At 33.1% G+C, this 23,764-nt stretch overlaps 1 protein-coding gene across 2 annotated transcripts; it reads left to right on the forward strand.

Moving 5' to 3' along the window:
* The first annotated feature begins 598 nt into the window (after nucleotides 1-598).
* LOC134273547 (EF-hand calcium-binding domain-containing protein 7-like) lies at nucleotides 599-18,046 on the forward strand. Of its 2 annotated transcripts, none has more exons than XM_062755741.1 (21): nucleotides 599-694; nucleotides 944-1,077; nucleotides 1,424-1,489; nucleotides 1,649-1,794; nucleotides 1,890-1,976; nucleotides 3,942-3,956; nucleotides 4,611-4,716; nucleotides 5,015-5,068; nucleotides 6,305-6,349; nucleotides 9,589-9,630; nucleotides 10,144-10,235; nucleotides 10,534-10,675; nucleotides 10,913-11,016; nucleotides 11,239-11,393; nucleotides 11,539-11,641; nucleotides 11,734-11,764; nucleotides 12,422-12,570; nucleotides 12,773-12,895; nucleotides 13,113-13,202; nucleotides 17,038-17,145; nucleotides 17,491-18,046. In XM_062755741.1, exons 2-21 carry the CDS (start codon nucleotides 945-947, stop codon nucleotides 17,563-17,565), a joined length of 1,866 nt encoding a protein of 621 aa, XP_062611725.1. In that variant the 5' UTR covers nucleotides 599-694; nucleotide 944; the 3' UTR covers nucleotides 17,566-18,046. The 2 variants fall into 2 exon arrangements, with proteins under 2 accessions (XP_062611725.1, XP_062611734.1); XM_062755750.1 differs by lacking the exons at nucleotides 3,942-3,956; nucleotides 11,734-11,764 and adding exons at nucleotides 6,907-7,725; nucleotides 8,007-8,048 and having other exon boundaries at nucleotides 6,305-6,364; nucleotides 11,539-11,672.
* The last annotated feature ends 5,718 nt before the right edge of the window (nucleotides 18,047-23,764 follow it).

Genomic DNA, 23,764 nt, shown 5'->3' on the forward strand with positions numbered 1-23,764 from the left:
AAATAATTCTTTTAGAAAGGTTAAACATTTTAAGGTTTTGAGAAGAAAATTTTTGCAGCAATTTATGAAAAAAAGGATTTTAAAATGACCTGATGATATTTCCGACTAAAGACCTGATATTTTTTTATGACCTGATATTTCTGAATGTCTTGATGGGTTTAAATGATCTGATTTATTATTATATTACATATTTTCAGGAAAATAAAACATTTTTCAATGTTAAACTTTATAAAATTTGAAAATTTGTAGCAATTCCATTTCATTTAAGAATATCAGGTTTTTAAAGTAGAAATATCTGGTCATTCAAAATTATCAGGTCATTCAAAATTATCAGGTCATCAAGTTTTGTGGATATACCTTGATATTTAGCAAAATTATCTACATATTATCCACTAAAATTGTATTTTAATATAGTTTCAGCTATAATCATCAACAATTTTTCCTCGAAAATATGAAATAAAAGTTTAAATTGTTAATTTTTATTTCATTAGGTCAAAATATCAGGTCTTTAGTATATCAGGTCTTTAGTATGTTCCTCGCGTTTTACGCATGCCCAGCGTTCTTAGTTTCCTCTAAAATATTTGCCTAGTCTGGTTTACTGAAGATTTGTAAATAGTAATCTAATGCATTGTTAAAATCTGCATGTTAAAGAGACATCAGATTTTTACACAAGAAGAAAGTTTTATCACAGAATGTAAGTAAATTAATGTATCAAAATTTATATCTTGAAACTAAATGGCACTACCAAGAGCAGTGCAAGTTTTATGTAAAAAAAAGGACAATGTATTCACAAATGTAGATTCTGAATAAGATTTTTTAAATTATGGAATTTTTTTTTTTTTCAATTAAATTGAAATGTGGAGAACAAGTTCAATGTCACTGATTTCATCTAATTAATTTCACACATTATACCTATTTAATTCTTTAATTACCTTTGTAACAGAATGTCGAGACGGGCCAGTCGAAGTTCCCTTGGTGGGGATAATGGGGAGTTCTACCTTGAGTGTAAAGCTGCTTACCTGTCTATTTATGACAATATCAAGGATGAGATTGATTCATTGGAGGACCTCATCCAAGGTTTCCCTCAGAAAAAATGACTATATATTCTTACCATATTAATAAAACGTTTATGGTCATATGGGTTAGTCTATATTAAAACACTGAGCCTTTGAGCGATATAACTGGAAGAAGGTTTTAACTTAAAATGTTTTTTTGTAAAATGTAGCAATTTCACTGTTATTGTTTAGATGACTTAGAATTGTGGTCTTGATTAGGGGAAACAATGATTCTTTTTATTTTAATTATAATGTAATTATGAGCCAAGTTTTTTTTCTGTGTCAAATATGTGCAAAACTATGGAAAATATAAAGGCAGATGCACTTCTTTAAGAAGATACAATTAAACTCTATATATTCCTTTTCAGTTTTACAGCAGGCCGGTAGAAATCCATCAAAAAGAGTCTTGTCTAAATACTGGAAATCTGATACAGGTAAACATTTTCCTAGGAATAAAACTTTTTAAACTGATGTACAATATAATATTCTCAGATGTGTTGAAAAGGTTGCTTTTTTATGAATTGGATTTTTCAGAATGATATAAAATTATTTGAAAGAGCTCTTCATAAACTAATGATATTCATTATTTTCAGACCACTTGACATTTGATGATTTTGTCGACATCTGTAAAAAGGAAAAGGCCACCACTGCTGATGACTTAATGAAGGCATTCAGAAAGATTGACATTAATGGAGATGGATATATTTCCTTGGAGGAGCTGTACAAAATCATGACTACTGTAAGCCAAGCACCATGAAAAATTATTCCATCTGTACTCTTCATTTTATGGATGTGTACTTTTTATCACAATGTACAATGAAATTTCAATTTTAGAAAGGTGAAAAGATGAGTCGTTCAGAAGTAAAAAAGATGATTGATGAAGTGGATGAAAATAAAGATGGTCGTCTGGATTATGGGGAGGTAAAAAAAATATAAAGTGTTTTCCCTTAATTTCAAAGCAAAGGGTTAGAGATCATTTGTAACAGGCTTTGGGTTGAGCTTTATGACAAATCTCTGTGGACCTTACAATAATTGAATTTTGAAATTTTTAGGTCACCTGAGTAAACTCAGGTGACCTATTGCTATCCGTTTTCGTCCGTCGTCGTCCGTCGTCCGTCGTGCGTCGTGTGTTAACATTTGAACATTTTCAGCTTCTTCTCTGCAACCACTGAACCAATTTCAACCAAATTTGGCACAAAGCATCTATGGGTGAAGGGGAACAAAAATTGTGAATTTCATGATCCCTGCCCCCCTGGGGCCTGAGGGGTGGGGCCAAAACCACTAAAATTAATGCAATCTTTAAAAATCTTCTTCTTTACTCCTGGACAACAAGCAGTCAAACTGTTTGCATGATTGTAATCAGCATTGAGTCCTCTACCAAAACTGTGAAATTCATGGCCCTGGGGTCGGGGTTCTAGTGCTAGGGCGGGGCTAAATAAGTATATAGTGAAAATGCATTATTTCTTTGAAAATCTTCTTCTCTGCTCCTGGGTATTAAATAAACCAACTAAGTACATAGTTATGATGAGCAAGATTGCCTCTACCAAAATTGTGAATTTTATGGCCCCAGGGTCAGGGGTTCTGGTGTTAGGGTGGGGCTCTTTTGATTATATATAGGGAAAATACATGATTTCTTTGAAAATCTTCTTCTCTGCCCCTTTGTATTAGATAAACTAACTAAGTGCATAGTTATGATGAGCAAGAGTGCTTTTACCCATATTGTGAATTTTATAGCCCCAGGGTCACGGGGTCTGGTGTTCGGGGGGGGGGCTCTATTGATTATGTAGTGAAAATACATGAATTCTTTGAAAATCTTCTTCTCTGCTCCTAGGGATCAAATAAACTAACAAAGTGCATAGTTATGATAAGCAAGAGTGCCTCAACCAAAATTATGAATTTTATGGCCCCAGGGTCAAGGGTTCTGGTGTGTGTGTGGGGGGGGGCTCTATTGATTATATAGTGAAAATGCATTAATTCTTTGAAAATCTTCTTCTCTGCTCCTAGGTATTAAATAAACTAACTAAGTACATAGTTATGATGAGCAAGAATGCCTCTTCTAAAATTATGAATTTTATGGCCCCAGGGTCAGGGGCTCTGGTGTTAGGGCGAGGCTCTATTGATTATATAGTGAAAATGCATTAAATCTTTGAAAATTTTCTTCTCTGTCTCTGGGTATGAAGCAGATGAACTACTTTTATAGTTATGATGAGCAAGGGCCCTACTCTTGCAAAATTTTGAATTTCACGGCCCCCGGGTCTGGGGGGGGGGGGGGGCTCTACTTATATACTGAAAATGAATTAATTGTTTGAAATCTGCTCCTTTATATTTATATAACATTTATTTTTTTTCTTTTTGGGATAGGCAATTTTAAGGGTGCCTTTAAAAAAATTGTGCAATGTGTGGACCTAGGGTCAGGGGTTTATGTCACAGTGTTAGGGGCACTTTTGATTATTGCTGAATATTACTGATTAGTTGAAATGCAATATTGTTCCCCTACCCTGCGTATGGGTATTCAGTAACCAAGCTAAGCAACTGCTAAGTGTATTGTTATGATGTTCAATGGTGCCTCTTTCAAAATTGTGAATGCCATATATCATCTGGCTTAAGTTAAAACATTCAGTAACTGGAAAGTTGTTGCATAATGCTCAGGTGACCTATAAGGCCCGTGGGCCTCTTGTTATTCCAAAGCAACGTTTAATGATTTTACCACTCGAGGTGGTCAATTTGTCTGATTGTTGGCTCCTAAGGAAAACACTAAGTACATGTATATGGAAATCTGTACATCTCCTCATCATTTTTATGATGACAAAGGATGGCTTAATGATTAGAAGACATATAGATTATTTAAAACAAAAATAAATTTGTGAATTTCTTCATCTCTGATAGTTCCACTACCCTGAGGTAAATTTTTAAATTTATTTTGAGCAACGCTACCTTTTAACACTGCATGAGAAAAAAAAGCGTTCACTGCTTTTTGTTTAAAGTGAAAGAATATGCTTGGCCAAAGGCAAACTGAAGCATGTTCTTTGTTGTCAAGCAGAATGTATATGAATATAAATGAAGCAAATCTGTTTTATTTAGACACTGAATGTATATTATGTGTTTTTATTACACTGTCAGAAAATTTTTTCATTAAAAAAAACTGACAGCTTGTCAGAATTTTATCTAAATGTTATGAATGAAATATTTGGAGCTAGCTGGTGATCTTGGCTAGCAAGGGTTTCTGATCCGAAATCTAGTAGATTTCAGATCAGAAACCCTTAACTAGGGAAGATGATTTGGAGCATGTCCATTCATATGAAATTATATGTGTCTGCAACCCCCTTGCATGGTTGGTGCATCAAAATATACATGCTAACTCTCGCTTAGAATGCTAAAAGAGATGAGTAGTTTTTGGTATTATTTGGTACTGTAATTACATGTAATTAAGGAATCTTATAATACATTAATTTTTTTTACATCATGGTCTGACTGTCTTCTCTACAAATAACATTTCTTGGAGTTGGCATGGTGATATTAAGTTTTTAAAAAAATGTCATTACTCATGTTTTACAGTTTTGCAAGATGATCATGGAAACAACAGAGGAATGTAAGAAGGCATCTCGGAAGATCATGGAGAAAAAAGAACAAAAAAGAAGAAAGGAAGAGCTGACCAAAACAAGTAAAACACTTCTTGAATTTTTGTCTATTGAAATTAAAAACTGCATGCATATAGTTTGATTCATAGGATCTTTCTAAAGATTAACAAAATGATTATTTTTAGTAAACTTAAGATTGTTTTAGTGATTATGAAATGCATTTCAGTAAACAGGGTTCATACCCTATGAAATTATAATTTTGTAAAACAGCTAATGTAAACTTCTATGAATGCCATACTTAAATGTTACATTTTGAGAGAGAAAAAAATGTTATTTAGGTTGTAATTGATTTGAAAAGAGAAAGTTTTGTCCACTACACAGGTGATTCTAGGTCAGGTTCCCAGATATCCGTTAAATCTGCTGCGTCCGTAAAAAGTAAGAGCCCTCTACAGTTTCACTGGTGTGGCATCACAATTTCGCACATCCCCCATCCATTTTGCTCATACATCTAACTTGTGCTTGATTATAAACAAATTCCTAAATTTCAGTTTATGTTTTTTATAAAATCTGTTTTCTGAAAATATTTGTCATTGCTTGAGAATGTAACTAGAAAAAGAAAGCAATAGTTCAACAAAGTAAACTTTTTGGTTAGAATTTGACAACTTTTTTATTGTAATTAAAAAGATTAACAAAATTATTCTGTGTATCAAATTAAAAAAAAAATTCATTTAACTAGATTATTTTTATAAATAAGTTGATAGTAAAAATCTTTTACCAACTCCTAATGCAGCTTTCATTCCTGGCTTGAAATCTTTACATGTATTACAGTGCTTGTATAAAAGATATAGTTTTGCTTGATGCCATATATGCAGTTGTTTTCTCTTGAACTTGGAATTCAGTACCCTATATGCTACCCAAAAAGGCAGATTCAGGGCTCTCGACATTGCCCTTCATTGCAAGCATTCATTTCATTGTGTGTCCAAGCAGCTCTTCATTTTGTGATGTGATATTGTTGTACATACACTCTTTCACTTAACAGGATAAAATTGTGATCCTAATAAAAAAAACATTTAAAGAATCTCGCTCACTCTTGAATTAATCCTGTTAAAAGGATTGGATGGTCAGTATTTGTTGTCTGTAATTTGGCATTGTTAACACTATAGTAATCAGGCATTTACGTCATGTATTTATATATAAATCACAGAAATACAAAATTATTGAATTTATTGAGTGTTTGATTCCTGTAGAACATATCACTATATGCACTCAAAAGACCCTCTACCCCAGCGTTCAGTAAAATAATTTGAGATTTGAAATACCTTGTTTCTTTGATTGCTTGTAGATTTTAAGTTTATTCATTTTATATTTACTACTCTAATAACAATATCTCTCATAATTTATAAATTCTCTTCACTAATTATTTTTGAATTTTTTTTTTTTACTTTTCCCTTTTCACTTACCCAAATCTAAAATTTTATTTTATTAATTTCATTCATCTGTATTCCCCCTAAAATTCTTGTTAGATGTTATTTTCAATTTTTTTGTTTGTTAATTTACCATCTCATTTTCTTTTGATGAAAAATGGTTTGGAATTTTTCAAATTCCAGTTTTCAAAATTCCGTATGGCTTCCATTATGAACGTATTGCATGTTTCCCTTCATTTAATTGTAGGTCACACCGAGAGGCCCATGTCTGCATCCTCCAGATCAAACAGAGGTAAAAAAAAAAGAGGTTTTACAAATTGTATTCTGTAAATGTAGTGTATTAGATTTCAAATAGAGGCTGATTGCATGGGTGGCCATTGCATGACTACATGTTAACAAAATAGACATGACACACATAGATGAGTTGATTAATACTCAGAGTAGATGGGAAGCTAGTGCAGTAGATACAGTCAGGCAGAATCAATGACATGGTAGGGTATGTGGTACACAGCTATTGGTGTATGTAATATAGCATCGCTGACTTTCACTTTTATGGACATTTAGGAATGATACTCTCATTTATTACCGTAAGTCAGGAAATTGATATCTTCTTTCATATATTTCTTAGAAATATAAAACTTAAAAAGACATATATTCTCTTTTAAATTTCATTTTTTGGTTTTCAAAAAATACATGTACACTTATTAAATATGCACAAGTTAACAGGCAATTCTCTCAATATATGATTTTATATATGTGAAATATAAACTATTTCTAATCCACTTATTGCATGGTATTAGTAGTTTTTAACATGTAACACTGTGTAAAACTTGAATGGAAATATGGTAGATGATACAGTAGCAACAGAGGAACCAAGTGTGTCTACAGGGACGTCAGAACCACCTAAAGAAGACAGTGATGTCACTCTGGAGAAAACAGGGTCAAAGGTCTCATTAAGGTCAAAGGACAATGATCAGGCCTCTACCAAAGGTTTGGGATCTAGGGTATCATTAAAGTCAAACAAAGAGGAAGATAAACAGAAATCCCAAGGCATGGGATCTCAGGTGTCTATCAAGGAGGAAATAGCAGAATCTACAGAGGAACCAGCATCATCAAGACAAAATATGGGATCTAAAGTGTCATTGAAATCAATCAAGGAAGAAAATAAGCAGGAATCCCAAGGCATGGGATCTCAAGTATCAATTAAGGAGGAAATAGGAGAGGAACCAACATCATCAACAACACAAAATATGGGATCTAGAACATCAGTGAAATCTAAAGGAGATGGGACAAAGGAGGAAAAGTCCGAAGCTATGGGATCCAAGGCATCTTTGAGGTCAAGGAAGGATTCTAAGGCAGATATAAGTGGATCAAAGCTTTCTCTAAAATCCAAAGATGGAGAGACTGTCAAAGAAGAATCTATGGGATCTAAAGTTTCTCTGAAATCCAGAGGGGAATCAAATATGGGATCCAAAGTTTCCCTGAAGTCAAGAGGAGATCCAAATTTGGGATCTAGAGTTTCTCTGAAATCCAAACGGGACTCTATTGCTACTGCTGAGACGGCAACCATTAAAGAAGAACAAAATGACAATTCTGAGGAAGAAACTCCAAAATCTGTCAGACCTACTCCTCGTGCTAGGAAAGACAGTAAATCTGTTAAACAGATCAGTAAGACTTAACACTATTATTTAGTGTTATTTGTAGATTTTTGTGAAACAAATTTCTAAGCTTCCATGAAAAGTGTTATCAAGAGTTTATGTTACAGAACTAGGAAGACAGATAAGATATTTCTGGAAATTTTAATTAAGCAAGATTTTTTTTCCTGTTCAGAGCATATTGTTTTATAATATTAAGAAGTAAATTTTTTAAAATGACAGAATGAAATTTAAGGCGCTCTTTGCATTTTGAAGTCTGTATCAGTTTAACAAACTGTGGACTTTTTTGTACAGATGAGGGAAGCATGTTTGGTTCCTTTGCCTCCATGAAGTCAGGTATTCACGAGTCCGTTTGTCCTTACCACTGGATGTTCATCACAGCTATTGTCTTATTTTTCTTGCCATGCATTACTTATCTTGGCAAACATTTTCTGCTCTTTGCTTACATTGACACAGCGTCATATCCCAGTAGGCACCCATTGCTTCCCGATTTATAGGCAGCAGTGTTCAGATACCCTGTAGACTGGGTCTTTTCAGTTGCAAAGTTTTATGAAATTACATCTTTGAATGTACATGTATATATTTACATCCACTGTGAAAACCCATTGCGTTCATCACTTTTTAGGCATATCCTTGAATACAAAGATGCATCATTAACACAATAATTAATATTTTTAATCCTACTTAAAATGATAATTTAAACAGATATACACGGGTTATGTATTTTTTCTGCAACAGCTGCTTCCGTTCATTCCAGTAATAACAAACAAATAAAGCATTTTATTGTTTAAGTGAAGACTTTTTAATAATATGATATTCTAAATTGTACAGATGTACAACTTTATTTCAAAGAGTTAAGTTATATTTTCTTTATGATATAATCACCTAGAATGTAGGTTTAAGATTTTTTTGAAAGGGCAACACTATTCTCATGTTTGGCAAAGACTTATTTCACACTATCACTTGAGCACTTGTAATTTTTATACTTCCTATCATAACTAGGATAAGTGTCAATTGATCAAAGACCAAGGTCATTTACTGTGTTAATTTTTGGTGTGTTGTGATATTTTTCCTTGAATTCCGAGATTGCAACATTTCTTTCTTTCTCATAATCAAAATTTTGAGAAAAAAACTAGGCTTTGAATATTCTACAATATTGTCAAGAATGGGACAGTGAAATGTTGTACATACAGTTTTACATCACATGCCACATGATAACAAATGCTTTTAAGATAAATAATATATAAGTACAAAAGCATTTTCATCATTGCTGTTGAAAATACATGTTCATCATATTATTTTAAACAAGATTGGCACAGATATTGGAAGGAACACACATAATATTGTCTAATAGTTGTGGATTTTTAAGCTTAATTGATGTGTGACAGTTAGAACTACATTTTCTTAATTGCTTACTTTCACTAGTGTGGTTTGAATTTTTACAGCTAAAAATGTTACATCAAACCTACAGATATTCATTCCTTTGTCTTCATATTATTTTATATATTGATTGTGATATAGTTGTTTTTCTTTTAATTTCAATCAATTTAGAGTGTGATTCTACTGTGAAGCACTCTTATTACACTATTTTGCAGTTCAGCAGTTCAGCCTTTTAGATTTTGCTTATGTCCTTTATATATAGACTGCTTAAAGCAGTATAGTAGATGACTAGATGCAAACATTTTGCTTACAGTTCCTTATATATCCCCTGCTGCTATATGCAGAAAATATAGCTTAAGATTTTTTTTAAAAATCTAAATTTTCCATCCCCTAGTTTATCTAAATATTCCTTAAAAAGAATGAGTGGAACTATTTATAATGTCACTGATTTCAGACACAGAAGAGCATTATTATTTCTCCACCTATTCTTTTACAGGTGCCTCTTTGGCTGGGTCACGAAAGTCTCTGCTGAGTGTTGGTATGTATGCTTCAGTCAGATTATAAGAGTATTAGTTCAAAGTATTTATTTCTTTATTTGAAACAGTTCTTAAAAATGCATTTCTTTTTTAAACAAAATTTAATTGGTTTTGAAAAGTGAAACTCATTTAAGGAATAACTTTCTAGTTTTATGATGATGATCAATCAGTTTGCTTGTGCAATAATTTGCATAAACACCAAAGGCATTTATGTGTAAAATTTTCACACAAGCAAATTGTTTGATCATCATCATACAACCAAAAACCAGACAGTTATTCCTTATGTATTTACGTTTTATCTGATCCTTGATTCAATCAAAAAAATCAATAATAAGAAATCTCAGCATCCACGGCAGGTGTAATAATAAGCAACATACAGCAAAAAAGCATGCAGCTGTGTCACATGCTGAGCAAATTGCTAAATGGGGTTATAAAGCCATTAACCTTATTTGAAATATCAGAGAGAAAGACATTGGAAAACAAATATTTTAATTTAATTTCCTTAATAATGACAGATGATCTTCCAAAGCCCTCTCCCAGAAACAGGAAATCCAAGGGCCAGGCAGCAGCAACTCTGCCCAAACTGTACGAGCCCAAGAATCTTAAGGTGAGTATAAAATTCCTTTTGCCATTGTCAGTAAATCATTGCATGTTTTATCAAACCATTATACGTTATAGGTAGAGCTTAAATTAAAAAAAAGAGCAAAAAACGGATAATTTGATTCTGTAAAGTAATGAGGTATCAGTGCAGATTTTTTTGATTGTTGTTTTGGAGGAGGGTGCATTATCTCAGCACTTTTACTAAAATCCTTGTGTGCTGATAATATGTATACTTGCATAAGAATGATTAATATTTTATGTAATTTTATGAATGCTTCTTGGAACATATTAAATTATTTATTTAGGAATGGACACACACAACAAGTAAAGGGATGTTCTTCATTGATGAGGACACTGGAAACCTTCTTTGTCATCAGTATGATCTCAAACTGACAGAGGAAACTTCTGTGTGGATAACTATAGAGCCAATCAAAAGCCGCTGTCAAGGTAATCACATTTGTTTAAAAAATGGAAGGATGTTAGAATTAGGTTTTCAATTGATCTTATATAAATTTATACCAAATTTTGTTAAGAAGTCAAGGTTTATTGAAACCCTATGAAATTCAAATTAAATTTTTATTTTTCGTGTAAAAATAGAAGTTATATAATAAAGTCTATGACTTTTTCTAGTTGAAAAATATATTCTGAAAATGAAAATAAACTTTTTTCAATGTGATATTTCAGCTAGCGATCAGATCATAGATACAGCTCTGTTTATCCTGAGGGAAAAACCAGACGATGATGGCAATGTCCTAATTACATTCACCCAGCACAGAGATTCCAAGGGGGTCAGTACAAATCGCTTCTTCTTCTTCCATCAAAGTGAAGGGCTGCTGCTGTAGTGTTATTTCACTTTGTGGTTTACAAGACCAGTTTTTACACTCATAAACAAAATTTTTATGTGAATGAAGCTTAAAACATAATGATGCTTTTGACTTGGATCAGTTAGCAAGAATATGTTAATCATATATCTGAATTGAAATTTTAAAATTCATTTAAATTATTTTTAGAAATATGGGGTGAAGTGTTCATTGGATGCAGGAAACTATCACATAATTCCATTTACAACTGGATCTCGTCTTAAAAAGCGAGAGAGTGAGTCCTCCAACCCTGTAAAACTACTGCAACGCAAAGAAGGAAAACACACCATCACTAAAGCTTTTAGGTAAACTATTCTCCTTATTAATCTGTGTGTCAGCTCCATCTTTACTGTTCCTTTGGGGTCATAGATTTCATTTTGAAATATCCATCAGTGATATGCCTGTAATACAAATTCCATGTATGCTCAACATGTTATAATTTTATTGTAGGAAGGTGTTAGAGGATATCTTCGACCTATCAGACCTGGATGGCAATGGCACGATGAGTAGAGAGGAATTTAACTGGTACAACATCAGGACAAGTGATGAGGAGGTCGGGGATGATGAGTGGGAGGTGGTGGAGGGTAAGTGATGAAGAGGTCGAGGACGATGAATGGGAGTTGGTGGAGGGTAAGTGATGAAGAGGTCGGGGACGATGAGTGGGAGGTGGTGGAGGGTAAGTGATGAGGGGGTCGGGGATGATGAGTGGGAGGTGGTGGAGGGTAAGTGATGAGGAGGTCGGGGATGATGAGTGGGAGGTGGTGGAGGGTAAGTGATGAAGAGGTCGGGGATGATGAATGGGAGGTGGTGGAGGGTAAGTGATGAAGAGGTCGGGGATGATGAGTGGGAGGTGGTGGAGGGTAAGTGATGAGGGGGTCGGGGATGATGATTGGGAGGTGGTGGAGGGTAAGTGATGAGGGGGTCGGGGATGATGTGTGGGAGGTGGTGGAGGGTAAGTGATGAAGAGGGCAGGGATGATGAATGGGAGGTGGTAGAGGGTAAGTGAGGTCGGGGATGATGTGTGGGAGGTGGTGGAGGGTAAGGGTCGTATTTCTGTAGCCTTGGAATAAAGTGACCCCATCATTTTTATAAGAAATTGTCCCTGTTACTAAAAGGTTGTCAAACTAGAGGAAGGGGTTAAATAATTGTCTTTGACCAAAAAAAAAAAAAATAAAATATGTTATACTTTGAATGTCAACTTACCTGAAAATTAAGTTTCTTTAAATATACTAATAGATTACGTTAAGAAAAACCTTCTCGTTTTTAAAATAAATGAATTTGAATCATATGCAAAGGAAAAAAATTATAACCGTTTAATTATCATTCCTTTCAGAGCGTCTTGAGCTTGAGAATGGAGAAATCACAAAAAATGGCTTCCTTCAGCTGAATGACCTGGAGGCTGAGGACTCTAACGGAGATGAGGATGATATGTGGGTGACCCTGGAGAGTCTGGGGATCAATAAGGAGCTGGTCATGGATGAGGTACAGGACTCACTGCTCTATACATTAGCTTTATATCTGATGGTTTGATTACATGCCTGATAGTATTCCACTTCTATATACAAATAATGCAATGTACATGTATATTGGATGGATTTTTTGAGCTTGATATTTTTTCGATGTAGTAATGTGTAAATTTACAGTGCTTTGTTACCGGTATATTTTATTTCTTTATTTGTTGCAGGCCTGTCCTTTCTTGGTTAATGTGTACACAGAGGACTGTGATGATGCCGAATTTAAAGTGGTTGCTATAGAAGCTATGATGGATAAACTCCAGCGCCCTCTCTGTCAGTCTGTGATGGAAAAGGTAAATAATCTAGTTTGTGTATGTTCTCCAGCTGCAGTGTGTATCCTGTGATTCTAATGTTGGAAGAGAATATAGAATGCAACAGTAAGTTGACACAATCACCTACACCTACTTTTAGAACTATAGTACCCTTGCACTCTCTTTGTTATTGTGATTGGTACAAACCTGAAATTTATACAATGAATTTATACATGTATTATTTCTTTAACATTCACAGGGTGAAGCTACCAAGGTGAAGGGTATGAAGGATTTGACAATGTACACCTACTTTGGGGATACTAGAGCCAGCATAGTGCTGGACAATAAGGTAAACATATGTGACGCGCCAAGCAAAAACCTCCCTTATCTCTATTATGACGTAACGTCAAAAGACGCGTCTAAAGTCAACAAGGTAAAATCGACGTAAAAACGCCTCCTTGAGAAAATTGAGAAATTCTACTCCAGCAAAACAAGGAGATTATTTACATGTTAGAAGGAAGATTTTTGGGTGGGGTTTGATTCATTCTTTAAGAAGTTAGTTTCCATCAAGTGTCTGTGTGATCTTTCTTTTCACAATAAAGTGTATACATGTATCATTAAAGATGTCCAGTCGTATTTAAAAAATTCCCGTAAGGCCATTTTTAAAATGAAGTTTGTTTGCCCTATCACTATTCGTCGGTATAGGTAAGTCGAAATTTTTTGTCGGAAATTTTCAATGCTGAAAAAAAAATAGTTGTTGATGGGATGAGAAAATTCTGGAATGAATATTTTGGAGGTTTTAAAAAGATTTTATATACACATGTGTAGTCGGTTAATCTTAAAAGGTCAAACAGACAAGTTTTCATAGATAGTTTTTTTTAAATTTAACATGCAGCTGTTTCATCGTTATGTTTTTGATACATGTGACTGTGACATAGATAATCCAAATTATGCAATAAAAAGTAATTTCTTTATCCAACCAAATACCACGTTATTAACTAGAATTAAATAATTACACCTTTCACTTCCGTAGATGATGTAAGTTAGAAAACTGCATCGCTGTTTATTGTTCTTTTCTGTGCAAGTAGTAAGAAATGTACATAATATTTGATAGCTTGCCAAGGATATTGATAAATAGTTACGTTTAGTTAAAAAAAATGTAATTCTCTCTAGATACAACACAGAATATTTGATTTGCATACTTCTTCCGGAATAAGTTTTTAGCCGTTGATTTAAAATGAATGCTTTGAACAAGGCCTCTTGAGCTTCTCAATTGATTTTCTTATTGTTGTATTGTTTAACACCTTCTAATGTTGTACACAAAAATGTAGAAAAAGTTCGCCCACCCCCCCTTCTCCTGTGTCACGTGTCTGCTCCATCTCTTTGGTGACTTCGTGCAAATTTTATCATGAATATACGGATGCTCGCATACATTGTGAGTTACAGTCCCACTTTTTAAGATATTTCATGATTGAGAATAAAGCAGATTGGACATATTTATCGACCTTTTCCGAAAAAAAAAATAATAAGACATTCCGTCATTTGCTGCCCTGTTATGTATTCATAATCCGTTTGCTGAGGTTATACACACCGATAATACATCGAATGTGAAACTAGCAAACATGATACGTCGCTAAAATGTTATAATTAATACAAATTGTTACAAATTAATACATGTCGGCCATTTATAAAATATTGCTAAATCAAGCTGCCGCATGTAGTAAAGCAGTCTCCGGTGCTCAATCAGCCCTCTGAACTTAGAACATCAATGCAGGATGAAAGTTTAAATTAAACATTTCAGAGGTTTTAAAATTTCTTTGTAATGAATTTATTTTAACCTTCAATATTAAGGATTTGTTTAACCTATAATAATGTTATCTCCGATAATGATTTTACAACAAACATTTTATAATTAACACCTATACCTTGGAAAATAGAATTATAATCCTATTTTCTTCTGTTGAAATGCAATTAAATGAATATATGCATTTCAAATTATGGAAGTTTACTACCAAGTACATATGTACATGAAATTTGATACATTATACATGTAACATACTTAAACAATATCAATATTTTTTTCCTGCAGAAGTGATCGGCTTGAATATTGCGTGCTTGATCAACAAACCCATTCACACAGCTACACATTTATCAAAAAAATAAATATGTATAAATTAAAACAATAAATTCATTTGTTTTTAACAAAAATTACAACTTACGATTGTAAATGTGTGTCTTGTTCTTGATGAATTAGTTCAGGTATTTGATTACGCGTGGATGACCATAGCAGGGACGACACAGCCCCCCGTTTCGAAGATGGAAGAATATTAAGAATGTTTTATCCGTTCTATTTCTTTCTGTTGTGATTTAAACAGGCATGTATATTGTAGTGAAGTACCATCATTTTAAAAAGTGGGGGGGGGGGGGCAGCCAGACTTTTTAAATTACCTGAAAAAATTTACTAACAAAAAATTCACAAACTAGGAAATCATATTTCCTGGGGGCGGGGGGCAAATTTTTCCAATGCCTACTTCCTTCAGTACCAATTTTTGGGCACACAATGCTAAGAACCGTGTTGGTGGGGGGGGGGGGGGGCAACCAATATTTCAAATTACATTTTCAATAGTAAATGTAATGTTGGGATAAAAAGTGGATGATGCCCCCCCCTACCCACCCCCTCCTTTTTGCAATACGTGCCTAGCATGTTTTAACCTACACAAAAAAGCAACTAATATAATGTATTTGATATGATTAAAATAAATTATAATGTGTGCATGTACTTTCCCAGGAAGTTAAGAATGAAGCTTAGATTAGGCGTCATATTCTACGGGTTGTAATGTTCCTGAAGTTATTACAATCATGTGGATTTCATAACGACACCAATAGAAGAAAAGGATCGAACTGCACGAGAAAAATGAAATTTATTCGAGAATATCAATAAACCGAAAAGATGAGTTCTTTATTTTGCATAGATTCTCCCCATATTAAAACATTTGAAGCTAAAACATGTTAATAGTATAAACTTGTGGTAAAAGAAATGTTATGGTAGCCTTTAGACAAAAAAACCTACGGCACTCTTTAAAAATTCAGGTACATATATTTAAAATGTAAACTATGACAATACATGTACTTTCTTTTTATTCTGTGTATTGAACAGACTTTTAATGTCCGGGGAAAGGAGGTGGTAGGGGCTTTCTGGAACTTTTTTTTAAATAACTACTTTGATATTGTAACAGATACAATTAAGTGCCTCTGCTTACCGGGTAATTGGGATTGAACGCGAGGCCTCTTGCTTGCCAGTCAAGTCTCTATACCGATTGAGCTTAAGGCTTAATCCACCAGCCCAAGCTTGTAGGAAGCCGTGTATATCGTTTGTACTACCGTAATAGGATTTTTTTCATCTAAATGTTGCCTTTTTTTCGTTTTACTGTTGCAGTGATGTAGATTTCTGCGGTTTTATTGCATTAAAAAAGCCACAAATTGGAAGATCTCTCAGAGAAGATTATCGATTTTGATTTCGAGTTTTGTTTTTTTTCACTTGTCAATAATTTCTGTGCCCCCCCCCCCCTCCTTCTTCTTTTTTCAAAGATATTGTTTAGAATGTTTATTTTCTATTATTACGATGAAAAGATTTAAGTCTTGATATTATTAAGGGAATCAAATCAAAAGTTTAAAAAATATAAATATCATTAAATTATTATATTGCTTCATGTTATTTTACGGCTTTACGTTATGAAAATCAATGCAGTTAGACACGTCACAGAAAGTATTCCGTCATTGTCTTGCGATTTTTTTATATTTATACACAGAAATATATGTCATGCTATACATCAAATAAAAGAGAAAGAAAAACTCTACAAGAATCAATAAAAAACTGAAAATGTCAAAATTCTTCTTTAAGGGAGGTTTTTGCTTGGCGCGTCACATATACATTGTACTGCAAGGTAAATAATTCCTAAAATCTGCTGTTTTGGACAAGATTTTACTTTACAAATACAAAAACTTTCATAATGACTTGAATAGAAATAAAAAACAATGGCTCTGTAGATTAGAATGTTAAATTCAGTTGAACCAGCTTTGTCTTTTCATATTATAATGTAAAATACACGACATTGTACCTACTATTGTCTATTACAGCTTAGATGTAAAATACAGTATTACCAGCTTTGTGATTTTACTTTCAGTCTTACAGTACAGTCCGTGTCAAGCTGGATTGTTCTGGCAGCCAAAACTGTCTCTCAAACCGGCCATCTCTAGAGGAATCTTTCTCTGTCAAATCCCAGTCTCAAATTGTAAGTGTTAGATATAGGTCTGATAAGTAATTCTATCAGCTTCCATCCTTAAAAAAAGCAAGGAGATACATGTATATGAAAAAGAGTATAGTGCACTGTGAATTTCAGTGCATTAAAAGTTGTGATTCTTGTTAGTATCAAGGGGAAACCATTATTTTCCAACTGTGTTAATCTTTTCTGATCTTGACTTTTTCTATGACCTTGACCTCATTATTTTGGATTCTACAGTCCAAAATTAGCTTCAAAGAAATCTTGTTTTTAAAAAAATTAGTTGTTTGAAAATAAAAACAGCTTTTGCAGCATTCATGTAAAATGGTAATTTTATTTTGCTTGTATAAATTTCAGATTGCGTATCATTTCACACCAGAAGATGAGGATGAGGAATGGAGTGTGAAGTGTACTGAGGTCATACAGAAATAGCACATGTCCAGGATTTAGTGTTTGTTGGGGATTAATTGTCTTTATTTAGCAGCAGGACTGTAGCTTTAACAACATACTCTGTTCTTCTTATTTTTTTTTTTTTGAAAAACAGCTGCAGGGTAGCATTTTGTATACTTTTTATTCAATGTCTGAAGCAGAAATAGGTAGAACTTATGTTGTAATGATGTTGAAAGGACATTTTTTGAATGGAAAAATTGTAACAAGTTAGAGTCCAAATATGGGTTGGTTTTGTTAATGGATATAAAGTTATAACTGTACTTCGGAGTCATTCAATACTGTTGGTTGTCAACAAATTAAGTCCAGATACCAATAAAGAAAGTTGAGATTGATTTTTCTTCACAGAATTCCATATACCTTTGCATTGTATTATTACCTAAAAATTTATTAAAATATGAATTTTGCTAATGAATTATATTTTTAAAATCCTTTAATTTGGTTTATTTCTATAGATGTACATATGCATGCATACAATATCTTTATATATAACTGTTGTACATGTACCTTGTATATTGTTTGTTTATTTTTACATAAAATAGAACAAATAAATTTATTACAATTACTCCACTTTATTGCTGTCAAATTCACAAATTATGAAATTAATTAAATCACTATATGCTCTGCCAAAATTATTTAGCAGTTATGTAATCATCTGTTTCATTTACAATGTAGATCTAGCTGTAAAATGTTCTTATACAGTCCGTCCATGTACTTCATTGCTGTCACATAAAATGGAATTATGGGATTACTACAATGTACCACTCGGCAAACAAAAATACAATATATCAACCCAACTTAAAACTGTCACTGATATTGTAATGAGAAGAATTATATTATCATATTATTTAATTAAGTGCACAAAATTGTGCAAGACATTTATTTAAGAAAATATATGCGCAGAGAATTTTCATTGTTACTGCATTTTTTGTACTCTATTTCCGTCCAATTAAAGTAATTTTTTTTAGAAAGCAGCTTGGCATGTTTTTTTATGTTTAGAATCATTAACAACCGTATTTAAATAATACTTTAAACAAAGAATGGGGGTTAACAGGTAAGGTGTATCTAAGGGCTGATCTATTTATAAACTAGAGGTACTAAGAGCAATTAGCTCATTAAATGATACCACCCACCTCCCAATTGATACCATATTAATGGCAAAGTCAGTGTTTTGTTCTGAGAGACAAGAAGTAAGTGTCAGATCAAAAAATAAAATAGGAGGTGCACAATGAAATTAGTTGATAAAGAGTCTGTGAAAGTATTAAATTTTATTCAATGGTATAGGAGGAGTTGCAGATAAGAGATGGGTACCCTTCAATATTATAGGAAGAATAATATACAGTGGACCTTCAGATATCCGGATGCTTCAGTATCCAGACGATTTTTTATCGGAACGGAATTTTTTAATGCTATTTTGTCTTGTTTAATTGGGGATTCAGGTATCCGGACGCTTCACATATCCGGACAAATTGACTGGGAACCAAAGAGTCCGGATAAATGAGGCTCCACTGTATAGCACTTTATAGTAAGGCCAAAATAAAAAATACCTTTGTTTCCCCTAACGCGACCGACCCAATTAAATCGCAGCGACTGAAAAGATTTTTTAGATAAGATGATTCAAAATTTTTTTTTTATTGTCAACCAAGTTTTGTAAAATACAATTTCATCAAAATCAGTTTTTATCAGAACGGCCGACATTGTTCTACTGTGATTTTCAAGCATTTGATGGAAACAAAATAGCTCCTAGATGAGATTACAGAGAAGTAGTTCTTCATAAAACAACGGCAATGTCTCAATTTTATGCCTTTAGCTAACTAGAATTCTTCACTCTTTAAACAATTTGAAGAAATTGAATAAATAAAAAAAAAAAAAAAAAAAAAAAAAACAACGAACAAACAATTCTGTCTGTTGAATTTCAGGAACGTAATACATGGAAAGGCCAGCCTCATGAGCAGATGAAGGGCCCACCTAGTGAACATCATTCTTTCACTGCATTTTATTTAATTTGAGTTTTGATCTAATAAACAATTCATCTATGTTCCTATGTTTACTATATGCCATTATGGAATCATAGGAGCTGTTGTAAATATGTCTGCATATTCATCCTAATAAATATTACAGTATTCAGTTGTACTTTTTCATGCCTTTATTTACGGGTTAAATTTCATGACTATGACCTTGTTTTATAACCCTAGCATTTTAATAATTTGTAGATTCGGTTTGGTTCATTTAAATATTGTTTAAATACGCTTTCCAAATAGTTTTAAAATCATAAGTTAGCTTCCTGAGACGTCCATTGTATTTTTTCTTTAATTAGGCCCTTAAAGATTGGTTGTTTCTTTGCTTTTAATCCCTTCGAGATTTGTTGGGACGACATTTGAACATTTCCCCATTGCTCCAAATTTAGACGTACTACGCACTTTTTTTGCCATTAAGCAGTGGGGATCTTTTTGAACCAGCATACAACACCGCATCTGCGACACTGGAATAAGTTTTATGGTCCCTTTTGTTCCTCATTGGTATTTGAACCAGTCCTGCGACTTAAAATTAGCAACTTACGTCTTAACTCCAAAGCAAAATGCTCTACAACCACTGCATATCTCATGGCCCTCAAAAAAAGTACACTGACTGTTTTATTCGATTTATATAAATGTACTCTAGCGTGAGATATTTCATAAGGAGATGGGTGAACATGACGAGAGATAAGCCCATAGTGCAACAAACATGAAGGTGAAAAATTAAATCTCAATTTTATCAGAATTTTCCTTAATATTTCATCTAACATTAAAGTATGCTTTATGTAAAATCTCTACAACTTGCACAAATCTCATGAAAATTGAAGTTATTTGCCTATGAAATATTATATACACACGAAAGAGGACAAAACGAGTCATTTTTTCACACTATAACACTGTTTTTCTATATGAGTGGGTCTTCTCTCAATTTTTTTGAAAGGTAATCCTCAAAGTTTGCATAAAAGCATACATATTTTGGTTTTCAAAATTATGGAGCAAAGACCCACTATACCTAAAAAATATAAGTTTATGACATAACTTTCGTATCTTTTCGAAAAATACTTGAAGTCCCTTAAGTCAATGGTCTTATCACAAACATGATTTAAATGCCACACTTCATCAGGACTTGTGTAGCGTAGTGGTTAGCGTGCTAGTCTCAATAGAGAATGCAACTCAGGATTGTTATTGCCAGGGTTCGAACCCAATGGATACCACATTATTTTTCTTCATAAAAGAATAAATTTTAACGAAAAGTTTTCCTCAAAACTTGTTGTTTATCATGATTTTACAAAAATCAATGATGAGAACTTTACTCTAAGTACTAAAATCACAATTTGAATATGATTTTTATATATCTGAAGCTTATGGGTTTTTTGCACGCTAAGTTCACCCATCTCCTTGATCTAAATTACAGTTGTGAATTAATTAATCGTAAATTTTGTTTTTAAATGGCATATGTATGATACTTAGCATTTTGTTCACAATCGCTTTCTTTCGTACTTTTCTTATTTATAAATAAAATTTTCCATCAAATTTTAGAATGTATTTTCAAAGCTACTGTCAGAAAATAAAATTGTTTACCTACCTACCGACCCAACTTGAGAATTTAGGGTCGGGTTAGGGGAAACAAAGATATTTTTAATTCCGGCCTAATGTCCATGTTTTAATATGGGAAACCCAAAATATGTGTCAGATCAAAAAGTAAAAAGGAGGTGCACAATGGCAATATATTCAATTCAGTTCAATTCATTTATTGACAACACCATCATACTTTGGCATATAGTCATGAATACAACAATTAACATACATAAAATAAAATATCAAAGAAAGGATTCTGTACAAAAGTCTCATTAAAATTCATCAAAATTAAATTAAAATTCATTCAGTGGTATAAGAAGAGTTGCCGATAAGAGATGGGTACCCCAAAGGGTAATGCACATATGGATGGACAGACATCCTGAACTTTTAAATTTATTTTTTTTATTAAATTTATTATAAATCTATTTTCAAATTTAAAATCAGCATAAAAATTTCACTCATACATATGCATTAGGTATAAAACACAATTTAAACCACCACATTCAGTGTTGCATTTTTAAAAGGCATCACTGATAAAAACGAAGCTGAATATGAATGGGGGAAAAAGATAACTAGTGGCAGTCAGAACCATTTTAAGTACGAGCTACTAAAATGTACATGGCGCCAAAATTTCATTATGTCAACAATAACACGGTGTGCATTTTACGGTCTGTCCAACAAAAATGCGCTAAGGTGAGTAAATATAGGACTCGTTTTTAAACGAGTTTGTAATTAATACAGTTATTTAGGGTATTCCGAATCACCCCGCATTCCGCGACGCTCGGTAATTTACCTTATCGCTGTATCTTATACGAATCATGCACACGTGTGACAACTAAATAGTCATTAACAACATGGTTCATGCTTAATACATACAGAAAATAAAGAGGTAAACTTAATGCGTAACAATTAAAATAATTAATTCATTCGTTAACTTGCTATCCTTCTCGATGAAAATTTTCGTGTTTAAACGTTGCAGAATATTTCTCATCGATGTCGTGGCGTTGGTGGTGTTTGAAACCTAGCATATTAGGTATTGATAGAACGGCAATTTTATGAGCTTTTATGAGCATTAATAATTTTTTATTACATCTCAAAAATTTGTATGTTACAACCGCATTTGTAGCCCCCTATAATTTGGGGTATTTTGAATCACGTATGTGCATAACCGCAACTGAAGAAATTGCAGGCTGCATACTTGTTATATGCCCGATATTTCGAAAACATCGGTTTTCTTTACATGCAAGGGACCTATGAAAATTATGAAATGGAAAAGCTGTGAAGAGTTAATGAGTAGCTTGACCAGTGGTTATCCTTTTGTCATAAATTTTTAAATATGGACTTGCACGCATGTACATGTACACATACATATATGTACACTGTGCACATATGCAGTGATTTATGTCATATTTAATAATTGTGATACATATATCTAAACAGGAGCTAGTTTTTATTCCTTTTCATACATTTTTTATCACCATTATCATTAGGGGCCTATACATGTGATTTTATTTTCGTAGCCGATTCGTAGAATTATGATATTTTCAATGTTAATTGTTATGCAGCGAAAAAAATATCCCAGGTGCAAAAAAGTGACATAATTATATTAACAGGACAACAATTTACAGTCATGTAATTTCTGAAACCCCTATTTTCTTGGTAATAATTGCTTTTCTGCATGATCCGCTTCTGAAATGATGTTTTATAGTGCGAATAAAGAGGGGGGTGCTGATAACTTTCAAATAAACAAGAACAATCAAGAAAATTTTAATTCTTTTTATTCTTGGAGCTTTTTATAAACAATACTAACTAGTTCATCAATTATGATGATGTTATCTGACCGTTTTCAACCCATTTACCTGGTGATTCGAAATACCCGGAAGTGATTCGCAATACACTAAAAAGGTGATCCAAATATAACCCCCGTCAAGGTCGCTGTATTGAAGATAGACTCGTTCTGTAAAGTAGATCTGATTTTTCACTAAATTGGCTTTCCTTTGATACCAAACAACCATGTGAAAAGTTTTTAATAAAAACATCTGCAGTCAAAATGTAAACGGTGATTCGGAATACCCTAAATGACTGTACAAATTAAATTTGTATCAAAACACTTCAAAAGGAATAACTTTTTGGCAAGGAAGTTTTTCTGCAACCCTACCGTTTGTTAGCTTGATTCCCAAGAAGTTATAAGGACCTTCCGAGGGATCAATCTCCTAATCAATGGGCATACAGAAGACTTGTTAACTAAAAGTAATTCCTTTTTAAGTGCTTTGATGCAGATTTATGATATTTATGGCCGAAATCAAAATTTTTTATTTTTTGCCAAAATCAATTTTTTTTATTTTTTGCACTGCAAATTTATATCCCATTTAGGATATTATATCTCAAACAGGCTATTATATCCAATTTGGGTAAGTGGTCCCAACCTGTAAAATTCGACATTATAATGTCACCAGGTTCACAGGTGTGTGAAAGTCGGTCAGTATATCGGGTCTCACCTGTGACATTATATAAATGGTGCCTGTTTTGGAGGGTAACATTTGAAATTGACACCCCAAGGAAAACCATTGTCAACCGACGCGTCAGCGGAG

Source organism: Saccostrea cucullata, unplaced genomic scaffold, assembly GCF_032062105.1.
Source record: "Saccostrea cucullata isolate Sc308-1 unplaced genomic scaffold, CSIRO_AGI_Scuc_v1 ctg31, whole genome shotgun sequence".
NCBI lineage: Eukaryota > Metazoa > Mollusca > Bivalvia > Ostreida > Ostreidae > Saccostrea > Saccostrea cuccullata.